The sequence below is a fragment of the Rana temporaria genome, chromosome 3, assembly GCF_905171775.1.
Source record: "Rana temporaria chromosome 3, aRanTem1.1, whole genome shotgun sequence".
Taxonomy (NCBI): domain Eukaryota; kingdom Metazoa; phylum Chordata; class Amphibia; order Anura; family Ranidae; genus Rana; species Rana temporaria.
The window spans coordinates 38,151,340-38,166,295 of record NC_053491.1 but is presented as its reverse complement, the minus strand read 5'-3'; the positions used below and the strand labels follow the sequence as shown (position 1 = coordinate 38,166,295).

At 43.5% G+C, this 14,956-nt stretch overlaps 1 protein-coding gene across 1 annotated transcript in view; it reads left to right on the top strand.

Moving 5' to 3' along the window:
- The window catches only part of RLBP1 (retinaldehyde binding protein 1), a 78,336-nt gene that overhangs the window by 51,948 nt on the left and 11,432 nt on the right, over positions 1–14,956 (top strand). Inside the window, exons 5-7 of the mRNA XM_040342408.1 lie at positions 7,923–8,101; positions 12,030–12,188; positions 14,720–14,830. Coding sequence (XP_040198342.1) covers positions 7,923–8,101; positions 12,030–12,188; positions 14,720–14,830 — 449 coding nt within the window. The remainder of the gene's footprint in view (positions 1–7,922; positions 8,102–12,029; positions 12,189–14,719; positions 14,831–14,956) is intronic.

Below are 14,956 nucleotides of genomic sequence, written 5' to 3'. Positions count from 1 at the left end.
GAAGAGCGATCAGATGAATTAGTTGCAAAGTCCCTCTTTGCCATGAAAATCGACTTCCAATAAAAAAAAAAACATATCCACTGCATTTGTGAAGAAGGCTTCAGGGCGCCCAAGTCTGTCCAGCAAGCGCCAGGACCAGGGCCGGAATTACCATTGGGCTTGACTAGGCTCAAGCCCATGGGCACCGCCCAATAGGGGACCCCTTACGTTTAAAGGGGTTGTAAAGGTACATTTTTTTTCCTAAATAGCTTCCTTTACCTCAGTGCAGTCCTCCTTCACTTATCTCATCCTTCAATTTTGCTTTTAAATGTTCTTATTTCCTCTGAGAAATCCTCACTTCCTGTTCTTCTGTCTGTAACTCCACACAGTAATGCAAGGCTCTCTCCCTGTCTATAATGAATTGTCGGCTCCCGGCAATTCAGAGAGAATTCATTCATTTAAAAAAAAAGCGTAGATTCCCCCCTAAATTCAATTACCAGGCCCTTCAGGTCTGGTATGGATATTAAGGGGAACCCCGCCGTCAATTTAAAAAAAAAATACGTGGGGTTCCCCCCAAATATCCATTCCAGACCCTTCAGGTCTGGTGTGGATTTTAAGGGGAACTACACCCCAAATGTAAAAAAAAAATCCACACCAGACCCCTTATCCGAGCACGTAACCTGGCCGGTCGCAGAAAAGAGGGGGGGGGGACAGAGAGCGCCGAACCGTACCAGGCCACATGCCCTTAACATGGGGAGGATGTCTCCATGTTGATGGGGACAAGGGCCTCATCCCCACAACCCTGGCCGGTGGTTGTGGGGGTCTGCGGGCGGGGGGCTCATCAGAATATGGAAGATCCCATTAACAAAGGGGACCCCCAGATCCTGGCCCCCCCCCTATGTGAATTGGTAATGGGGTATTTGTACCCCTACCATTTCACGAAGGAAGTGTAAATAGTTGTAAAAACACACACACACCGTGGAAAAAAGTCCTTTATTAAAAATAAAATAAAAAATCCAGCGGTGGTAATCCACTCTCGGTCCCGGCTCCCCGCTCCAACGATGTCGGTATCCAGTGACGGGTGATCTCCTCTCCGGTCCAGCGATGAGAAGATCATCCGGGATCCAGAGCGCAGCATCGCTGGCCGCCTTTCTCCACCGAATACAGCCCGGCGAATGACGCTGCTGGAGCTAGTGACATTTCTTATATTGGTGAGGCAGGGCCACCCGTCATGTGACCCCGTCCCCCTCTGACGCACCCTCTGCTACGTCACTGGGGAAGCCCAGGCTTCCCCCTTGCGTCAGAGAGGGCGGGGTCACGTGACGGGTGGCCCCGCCTCACCAATATAAGAAATGTCATGGCTCCGGCAGCGTCATTCGCCGGGCTGTCTCCGGTGGAGATCTTCTCATCGCTGGACCAAAGAGATCACCCATCGCTGGATACCGACAACGTTGGAGCGGGGAGCCGGGATCGAGAGTGGATTACCACCGCTGTATTTATTTTTTTTTTTTTTTTAATAATGGACCCTTTTCCACGGTGTGGGTGTTTTTTTACAACTATTTACACTTCCTTCGTGAAATGGTAGGGGTACAATGTACCCCATTACCAATTCACATAGGGGGGGCAGGATCTGGGGGTCCCCTTTGTTAAAGGGGTCTTCCAGATTCTGATAAGCCCACCGCCCGCAGACCCCCACAACCACCGGGCAAGGGTTGTGGGGATGAGGCCCTTGTCCCCATCAACATGGGGACATCCTCCCCATGTTGAGGGCATGTGGCCTGGTACGGTTCAGGAGGGGGGGCGCTCTCTGTCCCCACTCTTTTCTGCGGCCGGCCAGGTTACGTGCTCGGATAAGGGGTCTGGTGTGGATTTTTGGGGGAACTCCACAACATTTTTTTTTTAAATTTGGGGTGGAGTTCCCCTTAAAATCCACACCAGTCCTGAAGGGTCTGGAATGGATATTTGGGGGGAACCCCAGGTAATTTTTTTTTTTACTTAACATTGGTACGCCTCATCTACGCCTCATATATCAGGGGTAACTTTACGCCGGGAAAAGCCTAACGTAAACGGCGTATCTGTACTGCGTCGGCCGGGAGTACGTTCGTGAATTGGCGTATCTAGCTGATTTACATATTTCTAGGCGTAAATCAGCGTACACGCCCCTAGTGGCCAGCGTAAATATGCAGTTAAGATACGACGGCGTAAGAGACTTACGCTGGTCGTATCTTAGTGAAATTTTGGCGTATCTGATTCTTTGAATCAAGCGCCAAGATACGACGGCTCGGACTCAGAGTTACGACGGCATATTTGGAGATACGCCGGCGTAACTCGTACGAGAATCCGGGCCTCAGTGTCTACAAAATAGGGGATAGCTTTATAGCATTTTATATATATATATATTTTTTTTTTACTATTAATGGCAGTGGGCATCGATTTTTAGCAGGACTGCCACATTGCGACGGACAGATCGGACACTTTTGACACTTTTTTGGGACCAGTGACATTATTACAGTGATCAGAGCTAAAAAAATTCTACTGATCACTATATAAATGACACTGGCAGGGAAGGGGTTAACACTAGGGGGTGATCAAGGGGTTCACCTAGGGAGGTGTTTCTAACTGTGGGGGGATGGGACTGACTGGGAGTACAGAGAGATCGCTGTTCCTGATCACTAGGAACAGACCATCTCACTCTACTCTCCATTCAGAACAGGGGATCTGGTTTGTTTACATTGGCAGATGCCCGTTCTGGCTCTCTGAGGAGCGATCGTGAGTGGCTGGCAGACATTGCGGCCGCCGGACCCACGCATTGGCTCCCCTGCTGTGTGATTTGCACAATCGGGTCGCCCTGCCACAGTGGGCAGGCCTTAAGTGGTAAAAGCGCTGGCTCCCACTGGTGTACATGGTTAAAGTATACCCAACGTTAAAGAATTTTTATTTGTATTAGATAGAGTCGGGAATCGGTAGAACATCTGTCAGGTTTTTATTGCTGTCCCTGTAAAGCCTAGTACACACGGGTCGAATGTCGGGCGACATCGGCTGGTTTAATAAAAACATTCGGCCCGTGGGTACAGCAGCCAGTCCACGGCTGTCATGACCTGAAAAGTCTGCCGACCGGCTCCCGATTACTGCTCTCAGCCAATGGCTGAGAGTGCTGACCGGAGAGTTCTAGCGGATGGGGGGCCTCCCCCTATTAGAACACAATAGTACAGCAGGGGACAGGGCCGGATTAACATAGGGGCTGATGGAGCTGCAGCTCCAAGCCCCTTTCTCAAGATAGGCCCATTTGCCCAACAAAAAAAAAAAAATTCAGAAAAAGAAAATATCGACTTCGGGGGTTGTAGCTCAACGACCAGAGGTCACAGAAACCCCACATTTGGGGGGTAGGCATTTGAAGGCATCTACCCCACAACTGGTCAAGAAACAAGTGTTGGACTTTAAGTGGTTACATTTCCTGCATTTACACACAGAAGTTTGATCTAAGAAGGAAGTTGGTTACAATGTTTCATGTTGTTTACAAACTTGGCAGACTGCCCAGATTTTTTCTTTACACACAGAAGTTTATCCCTTTGATCTAAGAAGGAAGCGTTAGTTACAATGTTTCCTGTTAAAAACTTGGCAGACTGCCCGGGTATTTTCTTTTTGACAGCTGAAAGTCTTTCCACTTGTTATATGAAAGAATCAGCAAACTCTGCATTGAAGATCGTCAGGGGGGTTGAATCGAGATCACAATTTTTTTAACGATTAATTGTGCAGCTCTAGCACGGTATTTGCGCAGCAATTTTTCAAACATGTTTTTTTTTTTAAAAAACTGTTTCATTCATAAAAAAAAACACTAGTTAGTTAAGTTAGCACGATTTTTTTTGGTATCCTAAGCGATGCTTTAATTTTTTTTTTAGGTTACATGTTTAGAGTTACAGAGGAGGTCTAGTACTAGAATTATTGTTCTCGCTCGAACGATCGTGGCGTATGTAACCTGTGTGTATCTGGCTCTGATACTACCAGTGCCTACCCAGCCACTGACTAGTATCTCTCCCCAGCCTGTCCTCACACACCCTCTCACCTGCTGACCTGTGGATGGGCGAATCACTCATGCAATGTTATTGTGTTCTGCCAGTGAGTACAATGATCAGTGTTGCTAACTATAGCTGGCAGCACTGATTGTTTTGGGAAAAACCTAACAGGTTGGTTGTACTCAAGTCGATTAATAGATTGACTTGTGTAAAACCAGCTAGCCCATACATAGATGGACTATGGCTGGTCTCTGCATAATTGGCGTAATTTCAATCCATGTATGTACCGCTTAACCACTACGCAGTCCCTAAAAACCCTTCCACTCCTGTACATAGTGCTCACTGTCATACTCTCCACACTCCTCTCCTGTACATAGTGCCCACTGTCATACTCTCCACACTTCTCTCCTATACATAGTGCCCACTGTCATACCCTACACACTCCTCTCCTGTACATAGTGCCCACTGTCATACCCTCCACACTCCTCTCCTATACAGAGCGCCCACTGTCATACCCTTCACACTCCTCTCCTGTACATGGTGCCTGTTGTCATACACTTCTCTCCTGTACATAGTGCCCACTGTCGCACCCTCCACACTCCTCTCCTGTACATACTGCTCACTGTCATACCCTCCACACTCCTCTCCTATACATAGTGCCCACTGTCATACCCTCCACACTCCTCTCCTATACATAGCGTTCACTGTCATACCCTCCACAATCCTCTCCTGTACATACTGGCCACTGTCATACCCTCCTCACTCCTCTCCTGTACATACTTTACACTGTCATACCCTCCTCACTCCTCTCCTGTACATACTTTACACTGTCATACCCTCCACACTCCTCTAGTGTACATACTGCCCCATCATACCCTCCACATTTCTCTCTGGTACGTACTGCCCTCTGTCATACCCCCACACTCTTCCTGTACATACTGCCCATTGTCATACCCTTCACACTCCTCTCCTGTACATAGTGCCTTTTGCCGTACCCTTTGCACTCCTCTCCTGTACATAGTGCCCACTGTTAGACCCTCCACATTCCTCTCCCTCACTTGCACATACTTCCCACTTATATACCTTCCATACTCCTCCCCTACGTCGCTTACCCACAAAAACAGTTCTTTAAAATTATACTGAATATCCTCAATATTACCAGCTCTAGAATGGACACACTTTTGTTAGTTCAACTAAAGGAAATCTCAGTTCTCATATTTGTTCTGCCCCATTATTAGTACTCATTTAATTTTGTGATTACTACTTCGATGTACAGAGGAACATCGGGGATCTCAGCTACTCTAAATATAGCACTTATATAAAAAAGTGGCCCTGAAAATATTTTTTAAATGTTGGCAACTGTGCACTTAGGCACTGCCCAAGGGCCACTGGGTCAGTAGGGGCCCCATGAGAGGCTCCTGGGATCCTGTGATATTAAAGTGGTAGTAAACTTTCCTGACATTACTACTTTTTAGAGGCCCTGGGGTAGGTTATGCCACAATGTACAAGTATGCACAGCATATTGGCACATTAGTGTACACTTAATTTTTCAGACTGAGCCCTCTAGTGCTGTGCTGTGATGAATCAGGCGGGTCCCGAGCACTTCCATCTTCACCCGGTCTTCCTTCTGGGTTCTGTGCCTTTGGTCATTCGCCTTGGCTGAGCTGCATTTATAAAAGGCCCCACCAAAATCCTCAGCACCAGGCCCATCATGTTCTTAATCTGGCCCTGGCAGGGGAGATCACTGTACTAACATAGAATTCTTAGTACACCAGCTCTTACCTGAGCTGTCAGCTTTTTTTCATTAAACCAAAAAAAAAAACTGGTAGTGTGTACTAGGCTTTAGAAAGTCACCCTCTCAATAGGTCCTAGTGACCATTGTCATGAGACCTGAAAGCGAGAGAAAAATCCAAAATGTTGAGTTCTTATTAAAACAGAATTCTTCCAAATGGGACACTTTGTTCAAACTGACGGCACTATATAAGTACCTGAAATAAATAAATAAAATAATTGACAGCTGAGGGGATTTTCCTCACTTTGGAGAGATTTCCTCTCAATTCCTGTGGTCTCTTTAGGATTGGAATTCAAGGTAATTCTCCCCAATGGTAATTCTCTCCCATATGGTAAAAAGGAAAAAACGGACATGTTTCTTTAACCATTCCTTACTCTAAAAAAAATAGCTTTAGCTACACTTTAAATTCAGTTAGGCCTCGTACACATGACCGTTTTCCTCGACAGAATCCATCAAGAAACTTGGAGTTAGAGCTTTTTTGCAGAGGAAAACGGTTGTGTGTGTTTTTCATCGAGGAAACTGTCGAGGAACCTCGACGAGAAAAAAGTTCTCTTTTTCCTCTTCGGGAGTCCTAATTTCCTCATTGTGTTTCTCGTCGGGCTGGTTTTCGACGAGAAACACGTTCGTGTGTATGCTTAGAAACCCGCGCATGCTCAGAATAAATTATGAGACGGGAGCGCACCTTCTGTAAAAGTAGCGTTTGTAATGGAGATAGCACATTTGTCACGCTGTAACAGACTGAAAAGTGCAAATCGTCTCTTACCAAACTTTTACTTAACACGCAAACACATGAGATTAGCAAAAGCAGCCCCAAGGGTTGTGCCAGTGGAATCGAACTTCCCTTGCCGTCGTATGTGTTGTACGTCACCGCGTTTGAGAACGACGAGATTTGGTCTTGACAGTGTGTACGCAAAGCAAGCTTGTCAAGTTTCTCGACAAGCCTAACAAGGAACTCGTCGAGGAAAACGATGTGTCTTTTCCGACGAGTTCCTCGATCGTGTGTACGAGGCCTAAGTGTTGATCAGTCATGATACATAGTCATAATTTAAAGAATGAACAGATTTTGTTGTATATAAACACAATTGTTTCAATCTAGAGGTTAACATAAGATTTAGGCCGGGTTCACACATATGCAAATTTGGTTGCGGGTTTCCCCGCATTCAATTTGCATGACAGGTGAGTGACCGGCTCCCAATGGCCGGTGACCGGCCGTGGTCTGCATTTAAAAAGAGTCCTGCGGGTCTTCGGGTCCGGTTCAGGTGCGAATTCAGGCAAAAATTTGGACCTGAATCACACCTGAACCGATGTACAGGGATGCACCGGACCCCAGACACGAACCCGTGGCCGCACATATGTGAACCCGGCCTAAGCAGTCGTCATTGAAGCTGGTCATACACCAGTAGAATTTTGTTTGACTGTTCATATGGAAATTCTAAAAAGGTCTTTCCTCAGAGCATTTGATCTTGCTGTTATTGAGTCAACCAATTTTGTTTGACAACCCTTAATATTTTGTCCAGACCTGCTTCTTGAATGGAATGCCAGATGTTTTACACAGGCTTCTTTTGTACCTAGAGCATGTGCATTATGATTTTTCCCAAATGAAATCTACATTTCAAAGTTAGAGTTGTTCAACAAAAAAAATTACCATTCTGATCCTTCCAATTTTCTCATCACTGTGGTCGAATTTTTTTTTTTACGTCAAGTTGACCCAACAAAATCTTGGAAAATCAAACACACATTTGAGAAAAAAAAATTGAAAGAAATTCTACTGGTGTAAGGCCAGCTTTCGACTGGTCAGAGACAGGCAGATATCTACCCACCCTTGAGAACTGGCACATCTTCCTCAACCCTATACAGAATCTCAATAAGCAATGTGAAATAATGATCACCTCCAATAATTCACCCATCAGGAAAGCCTTACATGGCCCAAAGTACATGCAGGTTTCCGTTTTTTCATCTTGGATTGGAGATCTTTGAAGAATTTCTTTGTAGATCTTTGTAGACATTTTTTTGCCAGTACTTTACACAGGCACTAATCTGTTGTTCGGCCCTATATTAGATTCAGTGCTTAAGCCTCAGCTACCACACTTGGTCACCCAAAGGCCATACTGACTACTTACCAATATTCTTTCATGCAGGTTATGTCAGCTTCCGTCAACAATATCCAGAGCTGTTTGAAAACCTGACCCCGGAGGCAGTACGGAGCACAATAGATGCTGGATATCCAGGAATTCTGACCAGTAGAGACAAGAATGGAAGAGTCATTCTACTTTTTAACATTGAGAACTGGGACTATGAGGAGATCACCTTTGATGAGGTTTGTCTGACTGTAAACTATAACAAAAGGGGCAAATTTAATTATTAAAGACTTAAAGTGGATTTTTTTTTATGTCACAATGTACAGTATAATATTTCCCATCATCTGTGCCCAGTCTTGCCACACATAGTTAATCCAGCTCTAAGCAATCCTATTTTATTGTTCAGTGAAATAAAATAGAGTTACAGAGAAAAACCTAAGTCCGTTCTTCCCCCTTGCTGTGAGTGACAGGTTATTTACATTTCTCGTGCACTAGCCTGGAGACAGGTATGATTAAGCACTAATTTATAGTGCTAAACGCATCAGCTGTTTTACTCCCATGTAGTGTGCTGTGACTTGAAGTGCATTTTTCCTTTTTTAAATAAAGACAATCATCAAGGTTTTTTGGAGTGCGGCTGTCCATATTTTCTTTTTCCATTTGTAGCCTGGAGACAGGCATTATTTTTTAATTCCCACCTCCACTCCTTTTCTGAAGTCACGTGGTTACTTTTCTTGATTTTGACTGGATGTTAGTGATCATAGCAGAATTTAGTGTAAGGAATATATAGGAAAAAATGCATGTTGACAAGGGGAGTGTAGAGGAGGGTGGGGAGTCTACTGAAACCACGACTCCACCCACAGAGCTCCAGACAACAGACCCACCCACAAAATCTGCAGTTTTTCAGTTCTTATAACAGACAGAGGGGAGACATTTGACAGGTAAGGATACATGCAGGAGGCATCCATATGCTTATAGATCAGCACAATGGCAGTCGTTTAGAAATGATGAGAGTGGGTTTACATCCACTTTAAAACTCATGGATAAGCAAATGTTGTGGCATGTACATCATTATTTGAATCTTGGTTTACTTTGTGTATTTCTTCCTGATCCGTTCAGCTTCCTGTAATAAAGACCGATCACTGCTGCTCTCTCTCCTTGGGCAGGGAGACTGGTCTTGTCTCCGCCCCCTCCTGTAGACTTCTGCAGGGAGTCTGTAGTAGTGGGTGGAGCTGTTGGGTCCCTCCCACAGCTCTGCTGCCAGCAGTCTATGTACAGTACAGTGATGATGTCACTGCTAGATAATATCTGGGTTTGGAAAGGCATTTGGCACACACACAGTGGATTTATATCCTTAGTGACTATAGCGAAATATATGTAAAAATACATTTTTGAACATGGAGTTCAGCTTTAAACTGGTTTATTCAGAAATAAATTAGTCGTTTTTTCCCCATTGTTGCCATGGTTATAGCAGTTTTCAATTTTTCTTTCAAAATGAACTTGAATGCATTTATTGATTAAAACCGAACTGTAACCACTTCAATAAAGTTAGATTTATTTTATTTTGTGAAATGCATTTATGACCTGTATATTCCAAGGCTGTATTTGAAATTGTATTTTGGAGTTTGACATTTTCATATATTACTATACTGATTAGTGATCAGCAGTGGAATTCAGATGTCTCCCCTGGAGCAGGTTATTTTCCCTTAGTGGTTTTTAATAAAATTATAAGCCCCATTGACAACCCAAACTTTTTTCTTTTTTTAGTTTGTGGTAGAGCAGTGGTCTTCAAACTGCGCCCCTTTGTTTGTCTTTATCCGGCCCATGGGACACTAATCCATCCTCTGACATCAACAGTGGGGTATTATTCCTTCCACTGACACCAATGATGGAGCATACTGTAAATTATTCCTCTGACACCAACGATTAGGCACTATCCCTCCCACTGACACCAACAATGGGGCCCTATTCATTCCACTGACACCCATGATGGGGAACAATTCCTCCCACTGACTCCAATGATGGGGCACTACTCCTCTCACTAATACCAATAATTGGGAACTACAGTGCCTTGAAAAAGTATTCACAACCCTTGAAATTTTCCACATTTTGTCATGTTCCAATAAAATACATTTATGTTTTTGGTTGTGATTTAAGGTGCTAGAGCTAGACCAACACAAAGTGGCACATTATTGATGTTACTTGCTGTGCCATAGCGCTAAGATAGGAAGAGTTGGGTAGTGCGAGTATTTTTTTCTTTCTTTTAACAAAGTGGCACATAATTGTGAAGTGGACGGAAAATGATAAATGGTTTTCAATTTTTTTTACAAATAAATATGTGAAAAGTGTGGCGTGCATTTGTATTTAATCCCCTTTAATCTGATACCCCTAACTAAAATCTAGTGGAACCAATCGCCTTCAAAGATTAAATCAGAATAGTAAATAGAGTCTACCTGTGTGTAATTTGATCTGAGTATAAATACAGCTGTTCTGTGATGCCCTCAGAGGTTTCCTAGAGAACCTTAGTGAACAAAGATCAAGAAGGCCACGGAACACACCAGACAGGTCAGGGATAAAGTTGTGGAGACTTTTAAAGCAGGGTTAGGTTATAGAACAATTTCCCAAGCTTTGAAAATCTCATGAAGCACTGTTCAATCCATCATCCAAAAAAAGAGTATGGCACAACTGCAAACCTACCAAGACATGGCCGTCCACCTAAACTGACAGGCCGGGTAAGGAGAGCATTAATCAGAGAAGCAGTCAAGAGGCCCATGGTAACTCTGGAGGAGCTGCAGAGATCCACAGCTCAGGTGGGAGGATCTGTCCACAGGACAACTATTAGTCGTGCTCTCCACAAATCTGTCCTTTATGGAGAAGTGGCAAGAAGAAAGGAAGAAAGAAAGTCATAGGAAGTCTGTTTGCGAGAAGCCATGTGGGGGACACAGCAAACATGTGAAAGAAGGTCAGATGAGACCAAAACTGAGGGTGTTTACAGGTGACTAATTAAATCACATTTAACTGTAGTTTAATGTTTGCCCTTTGTGATTCAAATAAAAAAAATCTTTGAATTTTAAACATTCTCTTGTGTGCACTCCTCTTGAGAGGTTACACCGATAAAGTCCTATCTTCGTTTTCTATTGGTATTTTGGATCTGAACAAAAGATCAATGTTAGATAATCGTAAGGCAGATGTAAATGCATGCATGTCCATTTACATCTGATTACTTCTGAGTCCATCTAGGTCTGAATAAAACAATAGCCCTTTTTGAGCCCTTTTCAATTTTTGTGGAAATAAACCTGACAGATCTGAGGTAGTTGGATATAAATGGTTGCATGTCCATTTACATCTGCCTACTCATTGGCCTAACATGGGCCCGTTAAGCTCCGGGAGGGCAAAATCGAACAGATAAGGATGTTCACAGATCCTCTGCTAATCGTAATGGAAGATAGCCAGTATGAAAGGGCCCTATGTCAGTTTTCTTTTGTTGTTTCTACCATTGGGGAGTTTTCACTTCACTTTTAGTACAGCGTGAAGTAAGAGAAAATCTCTCCAAACCAAGGGGAAATCCTGTGTTAATTGTCACCAGAATCTATGCCCCCATTAGAAGATTTCCTCTTGCCTCCTGTTTCATTTAGAAGTGTAAGTGATGATGATCACCAGGACAAATATAGTGGTTAAATCTCTTCTGTGGGGGACTCATACACCTGGCAAAGGGTCTAAATAATCCATAGGGTCTACCAGTTGTTACTTGTAGCAACTACAAGCAGACTTATATAACGCCCAATTTTCACCAAGAACCACTGGCTGTGTATGATAAAAATTCAAACCAGTGCTTGGATGTGCAGATGTCCAAGGGGCAAAAGGAATGATTTGCACAGCTGTGCCCTGTAACCCCAAAATGAGAAATAATCCCATTGTTTTTGGTAGATGTGATGCAAGTGAGTCAGGCAGATATCTTCGGTTCTAAGAGGGCTCCACAATGTGTCAAACTGGTTCAGTGGAGGGCTTCCTGGTTCCATATGGCCCACCTCCCAATAACCTTTCGGCATATACCTTCTAGATATATTTATGGTGCTCAAAGACAATTCATTTGCATGTATTTTACTATATACTATGTTCCAAACTTTCATAGCAGATATTTAAAAAAAAATGTATTTGGATTTGTTTCAGATCTTACGTGCCTATTGTATTATTCTGGAGCACCTATTGGAAAACGAAGAAACACAAATTAATGGCTTCTGTATTATAGAGAACTTCAAAGGATTCACAATGCAACAGGCTTCTGGCATTAAACCGTATGAACTGAAAAAGATGGTGGACATGTTGCAGGTAAATTCACACTGAATACTACAATATTTGGTAGTGTGAAGTAGATAAACATAGCAAATAATGTCATAAACAGCAACATCTGTAACTAAATCGCACAAAGGTTTTTTTTTTTACGAAAGTCAAATCCACATTGCACTACAAAGTGCACTTGAAATTGCACTGAAAGTGCACTTGGAAGTGCAGTCGCTGTAAATCTGAGGTAAAAATTTGAAATGAGGGGAAGCTCTGCTGATTTTATTATCCAATCATGTGCAAGCTAAAATGCACAAACCTTGGGAATTCAGATGCAGCATGTTCAAAAAATACGATATATGAGAAAAGGTCAACTTTGATATAAACTACGGGCCAGATTCACGTAGATGGGCGTATTCTTGGGCGGGCGTAACGTATTTGATTTACGTTACACCGCTGCAAGTTTTTCAGGCAAATGCTTTATTCACAAAGCACTTGCCTGTAAAGTTGCGGCGGCGTAACGTATATCACCCGGCTGAATTCAAATTCGGAGTGTAGGGGGCGTGTTTTTTTATTTAAATGAAGCGCGTCCCCTGCCGAACAAACTGCGCATGCGCCGTCCCTAAAAATTCACGGCGTGCATTGCTCCAAATGACGTTGCAAGGACAGCATTGGTTTCGTCGTGAGCGTAAATTACATCCAGCTGTTTTCTGAATCGACGTACGCAAACGATGTAAAATTTCAAAATTTGACGCGGGAACGACAGCCATACTTAACATTGGCTGCGCCTCATAGACCCAGGGGTAACTATACACCGGAAAAAGCCAAACGCAAACGACGTAAAAAAAATGCACCGGGGGGTCGTTCGTTTCTGAATCGGCGGAAATCCTCATTTGCATTCTTCGCGTCGCCTGGAATTGCAGCCTAAGATCCGACAGTGTAAGACACTTACACCTGTCGGATCTTAGGAATATCTATGCGCAACTGATTCTCTGAATCAGTCGCATAGATACGACCGACAGAACTCAGAGATACGACGGCGTATCAGGAGATACACCGTCGTATCTCTTTGTGAATCTGGCCCTACATGTCAAAAAAAAAATCTGAAGATTCAGAAATATAGACAGCTGAAATTAAGGCTGCAAAAAAATGCACTAGACTTTGCCAACCCCTCTTATACCATCATATCGGTCTTTTTATGTAATAGGTGTTTCACTTTGTTCAGGAGGTTTTGGGGTCTGGTTGAACTAGAAAAGTACAGATTTATATTTTAAGAGAAACTTCAGCCTTTCTTTAAAAAAAATTGTAGGCCTCATGCACACTGGGAGTCAAAAGCACCCCTTTTAAGGGTAGATGGCTTTTTTTTCTGGCACTAAAGGCCCTTCCATGTTAGCCTATGTGTCCTTGCACACATAGGTGTTTAGAGGCAGAACTCCCCTCTAGGGTTAACGCATTTAGGAGCGTTTTGCTGCAATAAATTAACATTCTGGCCAATTAAATTAATGAATACTTAAGCGCTAGACACGCCTAAACACAGTTGCAAAAATGTGGCTTTGAGCACACTACCAGGAGCAAATGCCCAGTGTACATGAGGCCTTAAGGTCACCAGCTCCACATACTATAGCTGCTGACTTTTAAAAATTAGGGATCAGTGCCTGGAGTGCAGTGAGGTCTTCCCGCAGGCGCTTCTTCAAACTTGCTGCAGGTTCCCCAGCACTGCCACCTTGGATTTGGGAGCTGGCTGCGACTTCCTGAGGAATCACAGCCAGCACAGCACTGTGGGACTGGTCCTGTATCCTCTTGGGACATGTGATGAGTCACAGGAAGCTGTGGGCCAGGGGCATGGGCAGAGGAAGGCCCAAAGTGGACATCATTCTTACCAAGGTGAGAACTGAGGAAGTAGAAGTAGATACCTATCAAAAACTGTAGCCAATCCCTGTAAAAAAAAAAACATCAAAATGTCATGTGCAGGATGGAGCGTCAGTATAGTGGCACTTTCACTTTTAAGCAAAGGTCCATTTTAAAGGGGTTGTAAAGGTACAATTTTTTTTTCCTTTACCTTAGTACAGTCCTCCTTCACTTACCTCTTTCTTTCCATTTTGCTTTTAAATGTCCTTATTTCTTCTTCCGAGAAATCCTCACTTCCTGTTCCTCTGTCTGTAACTCCACACAGTAATGCAAGGCTTTCTCCCTGGTGTGGAGTGTCGTGCACGCCCCCTCCCTTGGACTACAGGAGTAGACCCTCAAGGAGCTTACAATCTAAGGTTCCTATCACAAATGCATACATACACATACAGGGGCCAGTTAACCTACCAGCAAGTCATTGAAATGTGGGAAAAAACTATGCATGCACAGAGAACTTCAAACTCCATGCAGGTAGTGGCCTGGTTGGGATTTAAACCAATGACCCCAGTGCTGCATAGCAGAAGTTCCAACCACTAAGCCATTGTGCACTCCTGCTTTTCAATCATAAACACCTGCCACCATAGCCGTGTCTCTTTCATACAAATATGACATATGTTTCTAAAATGAGTATGCATTGTGTAACTTCATATTTTGTTCACATTTGTTACCAACAGGACTCCTTTCCTGCCAGGTTTAAAGCTGTTCATTTCATATACCAGCCCTGGTACTTCACCACCACCTACAATGTCGTTAAACCATTTCTGAAGAGTAAACTCCTTGAAAGGGTGAGTCAGTAAAAAGCAAATAGAAGTTGTCTTGGGATCGATGGCTGCTTACGCATTATGTTACTATGACTCAGTGGCTGCATACAATGCAAACTTAAACATAATTTGATGAATAATAAGATCATT